Source organism: Salmo salar, chromosome 12, assembly GCF_965601325.2.
Source record: "Salmo salar chromosome 12, fSalSal1, whole genome shotgun sequence".
In the NCBI taxonomy this organism is placed as follows: Eukaryota; Metazoa; Chordata; class Actinopteri; order Salmoniformes; family Salmonidae; genus Salmo; species Salmo salar.
Window position 1 is genome coordinate 77,296,880 of NC_138302.1, and position 12,492 is coordinate 77,309,371.

Consider the following 12,492-nt stretch of genomic DNA (forward strand, 5'->3'; position numbering starts at 1 on the left):
TGGGCTTTATGGAAGAGTGGCCAGAAAAAAAAGCATTGCTTAAAGAAAAGAATATGTTCATCAAAAGGCATGTGGCATGTGAGACTCTCCAAGCATATGGAAGAAGGTACTCTGGTCAGATGAGACTAAAATTGAGCTTTTTGGCCATCAAGGAAAACACGATGTCTGGCGTAAACCCAACACCTCTCATCACACCAAGAACACCATCCCCACAGTGAAGCATTGTGGTGGCAGCATCATGCTGTGGGGATGTTTTTCATTGGCAAGGACTGGGAAACTGGTCAGAATTGAAGGAATGATAGATGTTGCTAAATACAGGGACATTCTTGAGGGAAACCTGTTTCAATCTTCCAGAGATTTGAGACTGGGACAGAGGTTCACCTTTCAGCAAGACAATGACCCTAAGCATACTGTTAAAGCAACACTTGAGTGGTTTAAGGGGAAACATTTAAATGTCTTGAAATGGCCTAGTCAATGCTGAGACCTCAATCCAATTGAGAATCTGTGGTATGACTTAAAGATTGCTGTATACCAGCGGAACCCATCCAACTAGAAGGAGCTGGAGCAGTTTTGCCTTGAAGAATGGGCAAAAATACCAGTGGCTAGATGTGCCAAGCTTATAGAGACATACCCCAAGAGACTTGCAGCTGTAATTGCTGCAAAAGGTGACTCTACAAAGTATTGACTTTGGAGGGGGGTGAATAGTTATGCACGCTCAAGTTCTGTTTTTTTGTCTTACTTCTTCTTTGTTTCACAATAAAACATATTTTGCATCTTCAAAGTGGTAGGCATGTTGTGTAAATCAAATGATACAACCCCCACAAAAATCTATTTTAATTCCAGGTTGAAAGGCAACAAAATAAGAAAAATGTCAAGGGGGGGTGAATACTTTTGCAAGCCACTGTACGTACGTTGACTGTCCAAGAGATGGCAGAAATCTTCAACTCACATATGATCGAAAGTGGTTGAAAGAAGGGATTGATTGATAGTGGGATAAATATTCCTCCTCTCCAAAATGTGTAAATATACATGAGAGGTAAGTGGCTTACTTCCCATAAAAAAAATGTCCCACTTCTGCCTACAATTCCCCACTCTACAAGACAGAGCATATTCCAGCCCTGTGGGGGAGAGCAGGGAGCCTATCGCTGTGTTTGTGACAGTGCCGCGTAGAACTGTCTGCCATAGCCTGAGGAACAGTGGGACTGTGTGTGACTAAAACCTTAAGTACGCTCAAACATGTTGCTGTTCTTATTAGAGATGGTCCTTCTTTGGAAAAATGAAATGGTAAATATTATGCTCTAAATGTTGTCACATAATGTGTGTTAATAATGACATAATTACTACATCATTTGGAGATAAGGTCTCTGTTCTCCATGAATGTTTATCCTGTCTTCTATCAGAACCACATTCCTTTCCTACTCTTAGCACACATCTATTATGACCATTGAGGAGAGGTTAGCACCTCTATATCTATTCTTAACTGAAGGCTCTAACGGTCATTCAGACTGAAGTTAATGCAAATTGAAAGTAATTCTCATTGAAAGTAATTCAGATTGAAGGTCATTCAGATTGAAAGTAATTCAGATTGAACGTAATTTGTAGATTGATTGTTTCAATAACACAAATCTTGCACCACTTAGAGTAAAAGCTTTCGTATAAAAGACCACAATCACAGACTGCAATTTGGAGCAACGTCTGGGTTTATGAGGATTTCTTCGTTTTTGCTGTCATGGTGAGCTTTAGGTGTGTGTGCGAGACCTGGCTCGGTGAAGTGTGTTGTGTGAGGGGTGGTGTGAAGGGTGGTGTTGTAAGGGGTGGGGTGAAGGGTGGTGTGAGGGGTCCGTGTGAGGGGTGGTGTTAGGGGTGGTGTAAGTGGTCCGTGTGAGGGGTGGTGTTAGGGGTGGTGTGAGGGGTCCGTCTGAAGGATCCGTGTGAGGGGTTGTGTGAGGGGTGGTGTGAGGGGTGGTGTTGGGGTGGTGTGAGGGGTGGTGTGAGGGATCCGTGTGAGGGGTCCGTGTGAGGGGTGGTGTGAGGGGTGGTGTGAGGGGTGGTGTTGGGGTGGTGTTAGGGGTGGTGTGAGGGATCCGTGTGAGGGGTGGTGTTAGGGGTCCGTGTGAGGGGTGGTGTGAGGGTTGGTGTTAGGGGTGGTGTTAGGGGTGGTGTGAGGGGTCCGTGTGAGGGGTGGTGTTAGGGATGGTGTTAGGGGTGGTGTTAGGGGTGGTGTGAGGGGTCCGTGTGAGGGGTGGTGTTAGGGGTCCGTGTGAGGGGTGGTGTGAGGGGTGGTGTGAGGGGTGGTGTGAGGGGTCCGTGTGAGGGGTCCGTGTGAGGGGTGGTGTGAGGGGTGGTGTGAGGGGTCCGTGTGAGGGGTGGTGTTAGGGGTGGTGTTAGGGGTGGTGTGAGGGGTCCGTGTGAGGGGTCCGTGTGAGGGGTGGTGTGAGGGGTGGTGTGAGGGGTCCGTGTGAGTGGTCGTGTGAGGGGTGGTGTTAGGGGTGGTGTGAGGGGTCCGTGTGCGGGGTGTTGTGTATCCGCTCTAGTGCATTACATTTGACCATGGTCTGCATAGGGCTTTGGTCAGAAGTAGTGCACTAGGAGATAGGGTACCATTTCACATGCAGCCTAGGAGCAGAGGTTGAGGAGACTTACAGGGGATGGTGCGCAGGTAGAGGTTGTCTCGGATGACCTGCTGCAGCTTGTGATCCAACGAGCCCTTCTGGAACTGCAGGCTTAGGTAGTGGCGCAGGTCTGTGTTCAGAACCTTCCCTGAGCAGACAGAGACACACAGTGTTATTACAGGGCCAGTGTACTACAGTGTCAATAGGATAGAGGTCAAACAATATGCCTTCCCTTTCCATCAGTCACTCCTGTGAAGGCACCTCATCTACACAATAAAACTGACAACAAAAGGTTTTATATAATATGCAAACAATGATAGACACTCACCGCAACAATGACAACCAAGCATAGGCCAAAAGCTTATATTCCAAAGGAACTGTGAAGTCTCAATGCAAAAATTTGAGTGAGAGTTTTTAACGGAAAACTCTCAGGAGCATCTCCTAACCAACCCCCCAATGACTTTGTAAAAACAGAGGAAGTTCACAAAGTTTGAGAGGAGACAGGAACTTGAGAGTCATCCTGTGAAAGCAGGTGAAAGTTTGCTGGGAGTTGGAAAAGATGAAGAGGAGAAAGAAAGGAAAGAGTGGAGAGAGAGAAGGAAGAGACAAGATCTTCAGTGTCTTGGATGTGAGCCTAGTCCCCTGGCTGACAGTGGGGGGAAAAGTGGCTTTGAAATGGCTCGACTGGCGCTGAGCTTCAGTAATCATCATGTTCCCTCTCTCTCCTCTCTACTCTCTGCCGGGCGGACAAAACTCTGCTTAACACAACTTTGTATGCATGGCTATGAATACTAATACATCCTTTCAGAAAGGAACAGCCCCCTACAGTAGATATAGCTGGTGATACAATATACTGAACAAAAATTAAACATTTATTTTTACATGCGCCGAATACAACAGGTAGATCTTACAGTGAAATGCTTACTTACAGTGGCTTGCAAAAGTATTCACCCTGTCATGACGCTAGCACTTTCAGTGAATTGGCTAGCAGAGATGTGAACAGGGGCAGTTTTACGACCTTACAACCACGTCGTAAATACCACAGAGACTCTCCCTGACCATGCAATTGAGAGAGAGTTTCACAGTAAGACAAAGAGATTCTCCCGCCCAATTCTACTACGTCACAGAATTAGAGAATTGAACAATACTCCTATTTTGGAGAATGTGTAAACAGTCGGTGGAGAAGCCAACAACGACCCGGTCGGTTTTGTTTGTGACCTTATGAAAGACAATACAGCCACATTACCCTAACTCTGTTCATACAGGTCCCTCAGTTATGAGGTTTGCATCTAATTCTTGTATAAAACGAATGAGTAAAGATGAAACTATTTGCGAAATTATATAATGTGATGTTAACTTTTAAAATAAGAAAATCGTCTTCCCTGTAAAGTTTAACTAAGACAGTAGCCACACCCAAGCGAATAGGCATTGGTTGGAAATGATGAACCAACCCCTTTTCTACATTTCTATAAGAGCCCCCGTTACCCAATTCACGTTGAACTAAGTAAACCCCAGCGTGAGCTGTGGTGGCGAAAAGTTGAATATCCACTCTACATAACGAAAAGTCACTTAAGTTCCGAATACCGTGAGGATTTGTCCTCACGTTAAAAAGGGCTAATTCTAATGTCAACCATACAGGCCAGGAAACATGGGAGCTTGCTCTACATGTGAAATGGTATGAACTCTGACCTATTGATCACTCATGAAGAAGTGAGTCCTAGATGACAGCCTTACAGACTGCAGCTGGAAAGGTAGCAAATCTAGTACGAGAACACTGACCGACGTGGACCAATCTCCAGAGTGAGATGAACCTCTCAGACCATGTGAATACAATGCATTGCTTTCCCGAATGAGCGATCATTAGTGGCATATGTATTTATGTGAGAAAAGCTTCCCAGGTCCTTTAGTCTTCCTTCCAAAACCCCCTTCTCTTTTCTCTGAATCTATAGTGTTATAATCTAACTGTTTTTGTTTAGTCCACTAGGGATGGTATAATGTTATTATGTATTGTATATTCTGTAATTGTTTAATTAGTTAGTAAATAAATAATTGAGCCAATTGGTGTATGGATGATTTATAGTAAAGGCTGGGTTCATGCAGATAACCAACAATTTACGACGTTCAGATGAGACAGACGAAGGTAATAATAACAATTAATTAATAGAAGACTACTTGATCAGATATTAAAGTATCTGAAGAGTTATATTCAGAAAATTCTAACTTTGTAATCTGAACATTTTCCGTGGTGCCCCGACTTCCTAGTTAATTACATTTACATGATTAGTTAATCATGTAATACTAATTACAGAGAATTGATTTGATAAAATAACAGTCTTCACCTTTAACGATACTAAAGACACGACATGGGTTTTTTCTGGCCACTCTTCTGTAAAGCCCAGCTCTGTGGAGTGTACGCTTAAAGTGGTCCTATGGACAGATATTCCAATATCCGCTGTGGAGGTTTGCAGCTCCTTCAGGGTTATCTTTTGTCTCTTTGTTGCCTGTCTGATTAATGCCCTCCTTGCCTGGTCCGTGAGTTTTGGTGGGCGGCCCTCTCTTGGCAGGTTTGTTATGGTGCCATATTCTTTCAATTTTTTAATAATGGATTTAATGGTGCTCTGTGGGATGTTCAAAGTTTTGGATATTTTTTTATAATCCAACCCTGATCTGTACTTCTCCACAACTTTGTCTCTGACCTGACCTTGGTCTTCATGGTGCTCCTTGCTTAGTGGTGTTGCAGACTCTGGGGCCTTTCAGAACAGGTGTACTGTATATATACTGAGATCATGTGAGAGATCATGTGACACTTAGATTGCGCACAGGTGGACTTTATTTAACTAATTATGTGACTTCTGGACGTAATTGGTTGCACCAGATCTTATTTAGGGGCTTCATAGCAAAGGTGTGATGTCAGAACTCTCTACGAGAGGTGGGTGTAGAAGTCAGGCACAGGAGAGGAGTAAATACGGAGAAGGCGTATTTATTAACAGTTCATCAAACACAACTGGCACAGACAAATGGCAGTCCACAAAAACATCTAGAACTTAGTCTAGGAAAAAACACCTGTTAAAAAAAATGAACAAAATTAACGCCACCCAAAACCAAAGACAGGAAAACACAAAACAAACCCGCACAAAACAAAATGGGTAGGGCGAGAATAAATACACCAACTAAACAACCTAAACAAGACACAGGTGAACAATCAAAACAGACATGACTAAACAAAAAAGAAAAAAGATCGGTGGCAGCTAGTAGACTGGCGATGACGACCGCCGAGCGCCGCCCGAACAGGGAGAGGAGCCACCTTCGGTGGAAGTCGTGACAGGTGAACACATAAGCACGCACCACTTCTCCGTTTAATTTTCTTAGAATTTTGGGAAATAAGTAATTTTTTTCATTTCACTTCATCAATTTGGACTATTTTGTGTATGTCCATTACATGAAATCCAAATAAAAATCAATTTAAATTACAGGTTGTAATGCAACAAAATAGGAAAAACACCAAGGGGGATGAATACTTTTGCAAGGCACTGTACAAGCCCTTAAACAAAAATGCAGTTTTAAGAAAAATAAGTGTTATGAAAGTATTTACTAAATAAACTGAAGTAAAAAATAAACAAATAATAATAATAATAAAAAAATTAAAATAACAAATAATTAAAGAGCAACAATAAAATAACAGTAACGAGGCTATATACAGGGGGTACCGGTATAGAGTCAATATGTGGGTTAGTCGAGGTAATTGAGGTAATATGTACATGTAATAGTGTTAAAGTGTCTATGCATTGCTAATAAACAGAGAGCAGCAGCAGCGTAAAAATGGGGCAGGGGTCAATGCAAATAGCCCGGGTAGCCATTTGATTAGCTGTTCAGAAGATATATGGCTTAAGGGTAGAAGCTGTTTAGAAGCCTCTTAGACCTAGACTTGGCGCTATGGTTGCAGTGCGGTAGCAGGGAGAACAGTCTATGACTAGGGTGGCTGGAGTCTTTGGCAATTTTTAGGGCCTTCCTCTGACTCTGCCTGGTATAGAGGTCCCAGATGGCAGGACGCTTGGCCCCAGTGATGTACTGGGCCGTACGCACTACCCTCTGTAGTGCCTTGCGGTTGGAGGCCGAGTAGTTGCCATACCAGGCGGTGATGCAACCAGTCTGGATACTCTCGATGGTGCAGCTGTAGAACCTTTTGAGGATCTGAGGACCCATGCCAAATCTTTTCAGTCTCCTAAGGGGGAATAGGCATTGTCGTGCCCTCTTCACGACTGTATTGGTGTATTCGGGCCATGAAAGTTTGTTGGTGATGTGGACACCAAGGAACTTGAAGCTCTCAACCTGATCCACTACAGCCCTGTCGATGAGAATGGGGGCGTGGTCAGCCCTCCTTTCCTGTAGTCCATGATCATCTCCTTTGTCTTGATCACATTGAGGGAGAGGTTGTTATCATGGCACCACACTGCCAGGTCTCTGACCTCCTCCCTATGAGCTGTCTCATCATTGTCGGTGATCAGGCCTACCACTGTCGTGTCGTCAGCAAACTTAACGATGGTGTTGGAGTCGTGCTTGGCCATGTAATGTAGTCATGGGTGAACACCCGGGGGCGGCCAGTCAGGAAGTGCAATTGAGATTGCACTTGAGACCTGTGGATCTGTTGGGGTGGTATGCAAATTGGAGTGGGTCTAGAGTTTCTGGGATAATGGTGTGATGTGAGCCATGACCAGCCTTTCAAACCACTTCATGGCTACAGATGTGAGTGCTACGGTCAGTAGTCATTTAGGCAGGTTACCTTAGTGTTCTTGGGCACAGGGACTATGCTAGTCTGCTTGAAACATTTTGGTATTACAGACTCAGTCAGGGACATGTTGAAAATGTCAGTGAAGACACTTGCCAGTTGGTCAGCACATGCTTGGAGAACACATCCTGGTAATCCGTCTGGCCCTGCGGCCTTGTGAATGTTGACCTGTTTAAAGGTCTTACTCACATCGGCTACGGAGAGCGTGATCACACAGTCGTCCGGAACAGCTGGTGCCCTCATGCATGCTTCAGTGTTGCTTCAGTGTTGCTTCAGGGTCACAGCCCGCGACTGTGCTTCCCTTTGTAGTCCGTAATAGTTTGCAAGCCCTGCCAAATCTGACAAGTGTCTGAGCCGGTGTAATAGGATTCAATCTTAGTCCTGTACTGATGCTTTGCCTGTTTGATGGATAGTTGGAGGGCATAGCGGGATTTCTTATACGCGTCCGGGTTAAAGTCCTGCTCCTTGAAAGCGGCAGCTCTATCCTTTTGCTCAGTGCGGATGTTGCCTGTAATCCATGGCTTCTGGTTGGCGTATGTACTGTATGGGGACGACGTGGGGACGACTGTGGGGATGATGTCATCGATGCACTTATTGATGAAGCCAGTGACTGATGTGGTGTACTCCTCAATGCCATCGGAAGAGTCCCAGAACATATTCCAGTCTGTGCTAGCAAAACAGTCCTGTAGCTTAGCATCTGCGTCATCTGACCACTTCCGTATTGAGCAAGTCACTGGTACTTCGTGCTTTAGTTTTTGCTTGTAAGGAGGAATCAGGAGGATAGAGTTATGGTCAGATTTGCCAAATGGAGGGCGGGGGACAGCTTTGTACATGTCTCTGTGTGTAGAGTAAAGGTGATCTAGAGTTTTTTTCCTTCTGGTTGCACATGTAACATGCTGGTAGAACTGATATAAGTTTCCCTGTATTAAACCATGCAACAATTTCAAAGATTTAATGAGTTTTAGTTCATATAACGAAATCAGTCAATTGAAATAAATTCATTAGGCCCTAATCTATGGATTTCACATGACTGGGAATACAGATATATATCTGTTGCTCACAGATACCTTTAAAACAAGGTAGGAGTGTGGATCAGAAAACCAGTCAGTCTCCTTTGTATAGAGTTGAGCAGGCTGTTGAGGAATGTTGTCCACGTCCTCTTCAATGGCTGTGCGAAGTTGCTGGATATTGGCGGGCATTGGAACCCTCTTTCGTACGTGTCAATCCAGAGCATTCCAAACGTGCTCAATGGGTGACATGTCTGATGAGTATGCAGACCAAGGAAGAACTGGGACATTTTCAGCTTACAGGAATTGTGTACAGATCGTTACATTACCATGCTGAAACATGAGGTAATGGTGGCAGATGAATGGCACAGCAATGGGCCTCAGGATCTCGTCATGATATCTCTGTGAATTCAAATTGCCATTGATAAAATGCAATTGTGTTTGTTGTCCGTAGCTTATGTCGGCCCATATCATAACCCCAGTGCCACCATGGGGCACTCTGTTCACAACGTTGACATCAGCAAACTGCTTGTCCACACGACGCCATACACATGGTCTGCGGTTGTGAGGCCGGTTAGAAGTAATGCCAGTTTCTCTAAAACGACGTTGGAGGCAGCTTATGGTAGAGAAATTAACATTCCATTCTCTGGCAACAGCTCTGGTGGACATTCCTGCAGTCAGCATGCCAATTGCACACTCCCTCAAAACATGAGACATCTGTGGCATTGTGTTTTGTGACAAAACTTATTAGTGTGGCCTTTTATTGTCCCCAGCACAAGGTGCACCTGTGTAATGATCATGCTGTTTAACCAGCTTCTTGATATGCCACACCTGTCAGGTGGATGGATTATCTTGGCAAAAAAGAAATGCTCATTAACAGGGATGTAAACAAATTTGTGCACAGAATTTGAGAGAAATAAGCTTTATGTACATATGAAACATTTCTGGGATATTTTATTTCAGCTCATGAAACATGGGATCAACACTTTATATGTTGCGTTTATATTTTTGTTTAGTATAGAATAAAGTCTCTAGTCTCCTTGTTCATCAAACAATGGCCAAATTGAACGTATCCCAAAATAGCAAAATGTTGCAAGATGCTATTCAGTGAACCGTTTGTAGTGGAATGAGTAATGTAATGTTTGGCTACCTAACTAACTGTAGGACAGAGAAAGTCATGGGAACACCATCTAACTCCAGTGACAAAACATAACATTAAAACTATTCAAAAACGATTACTCGTTTGCCCCCTAAATCCTTTGCCCCTAAAGATTGATGTTACCCTTAAATTAAATCAACCCCTATTTTGCATTCCATGTGACATGTTTTAGGGAGCGGGAGGATTTTCAGGATGAAAGTTGTCTATCCCCTCTTTCTCTCCAAAGAGGCCATAAGACTGCTAAACAATAACTAGCTCTCTTGCACTGACTCTATACAAACACACTGGACTCTATCCACCTACTCACACATACTTATACTGACACCCCAACACACACATACACACGCACACACACACACTACATACGCCTACACACAAAATATGCACACACATCCATACTGACCCAACACACACACGCTGTTGCTACTGCTTCACGTACGCTGCCGCTACAGCTCCAGTCTATTATCTATCCTGTTGCCTAGTCACTTTACCCCTACCTATATGTACATAGCTACCTCAATTACCTCGTACCCCAGCACATTGACTCGGTACTTGTACTCCCTGTATATAGCCCTGTTATTTATACTTGTTATTGTTATTCACTATTCACTGTGTATTTATTCCTTGTGCCACTATTTAAATATATATATATATATATATATATATATATATATATATATATATATATTTTTTTTTTAAATCTTATCTTTAACCTGCATTGTTGGAAAAGGACGCGTAAGTAAGCGTTTCACTGTTAGTCTACACCTGTTGTTTACGGAGCATTAGATAAATAACATTTGATTTTGATTTTGAAAGAGTGCCAAATCACTACTGGTCCAGGCTCAAAGACACACAGACAGAAATACAAAAGGGAATAGAGGCCCAATCTGGCAGCAGCAGCTCAAACTGTCCCAGAATTTGATTGTTGTCCATGGAAGTCCTCCCCCCCAGAGAAATGCCAAAGAAATAGGCCATATAAACAGTCTAAAATACATCCCATACACTTTATGTGACATCTATCTGAAGACTGAGAAGGTAATGATAACATCAAATACTTCAAAGTGTAAAGTTGATACCAGGCCACAATTTATACCAGTTGTGTCATGACTTGCAATGAATAAGATAAGGTAACTGCCAAAATAAAGGAAACACCAAAAAAGTGTCTTAATAGGGCGTTGGGCCACCACGAGCCACCAGAACAGCATCAATGCGCCTTGGCATAGATTATAGGTTTTGCTCACCTGAGGTAGAGTTTCTCATGATAAGCTGTAGACCACACTATTTACCAAGAGAGTTTTCATCTGTATTCTTTGTAGCTGTCTATTTACCACCACAAACCGATGCTGGCACTAACACAGCACTCAATGAGCTGTATACAGCCATAAGCAAACAGGAAAAAGCTCATCCAGAGGCGGCGCTCCAAGTGGCCGGGGACTTTAATTTTGGGGAACTTAAATCAGTTTTACCAAATTTCTACAAGCGCATTTCTACCAGCACATTAAAAACTCTAGACCACCTTTACTCCACACACAGACACGTACACTCCTGATTCCTGCTTACAAGCAAAAACTAAAGCAGGAAGCACCAGTGACTCGGTCAATAAAAAAGTGGTCAGATGAACAGATGCTAAGCTACAGGACTGTTTGCTAGCACAGACTGGAATATGTTCCGGGATTCTTCCTATGGCATTGAGGAGTACACCACATCAGTCACTGGCTTCATCAATAAGTGCATCAATGACATCGTCCCCACAGTGACCATACGTACATACCCCAACCAGAAGCCATGGATTATAGGCAACATCCGCACTGAGCTAAAGGGTAGAGCTGCCGTTTGCAAGGAGTGGGACTCTAACCCGGATGCTTAGAAAGAATCCCGCTGTGCCCTCCGACAAACCATCAAACAGGCAAATCGTCAATACAGGACTAAGATTGAATCGTACTACACTGGCTCCGACGCTCATTGGATGTGGCAGGGCTTGCAAACTATTACAGACTACAAAAGGGAAGCACAGCCGCGAGCTGCCCAGTGACACGAGCCTACAAGATGAGCTAAATTCCTTCTTTGCTCGCTTCGAGCCAAGCAACACTGAAACATGCATGAGAGCATCAGCTGTTCCAAACGATTGTGTGATCACACTCTCCGTAGCCGATATGAGTAAGACCTTTAAACAGGTCACATTCAGGTCAACATTCACAAGGCTGCAGGGCCAGACAGATTACCAGGACGTGTACTCCGAGCATGCGCTGACCAACTGGCAAGTGCCTTCACTGACATTTTCAACCTGTCCCTGACTGAGTCTGTAATAGCAACATTTTTCAAGCAGACCACCATAGTCCCTGTGTCCAAAAACACTAAGGTAACCTGCCTAAATGACTACCGACCTGTAGCACTCATGTCTGTAGCCATGAAGTGGTTTGAAAGGCTGGTCATGGCTCACATCAACACCATTATCCCAGAAACCCTAGACCCAGTCCAATTTGCATACCACACCAACAGATCCACAGATGATGCAATCTCTATTGCACTTAACACTGCCCTTTCTCACCTGGACAAAAGGAACCCCTATGTGAGAATGCTATTCATTGACTACAGCTCAGTGTTCAACACTATAGTGCCATCAAAGCTCATCACTAAGCTAAGGACCCTGGGACTAAACACCTCCCTCTGCAACTGGATCCTGGACTTCCTGACGGCCCACCCTCAGGAAGTTAGGGTAGGTAACAACACATTCGTCACGCTGACCCTCAACACGGGGGCCCCTCAGGGGTGCATGCTCAGTCCCCTCCTGTACTCCTTGTTCACTCTTGACTGCTTGGCCAGGCACGACTCCAACACCATCATCAAGTTTGCCGATGACACAACAGTTGTAGGCCTGATCACCGACAACGATGAGACAGCCTATAGGGAGGAGGTCAGAGACCTGGC

The 12,492-nt window shown here is 44.1% G+C and overlaps 1 protein-coding gene across 1 annotated transcript in view; it reads right to left on the minus strand.

The window, feature by feature from the left end:
* Positions 1 to 12,492, minus strand: part of LOC106565872 (membrane-associated guanylate kinase, WW and PDZ domain-containing protein 3) — a 194,126-nt gene that overhangs the window by 53,275 nt on the left and 128,359 nt on the right. Inside the window, exon 2 of the mRNA XM_014133506.3 lies at positions 2,644 to 2,760. Within this exon, the coding sequence (XP_013988981.1) occupies positions 2,644 to 2,760 (117 nt within the window). The remainder of the gene's footprint in view (positions 1 to 2,643; positions 2,761 to 12,492) is intronic.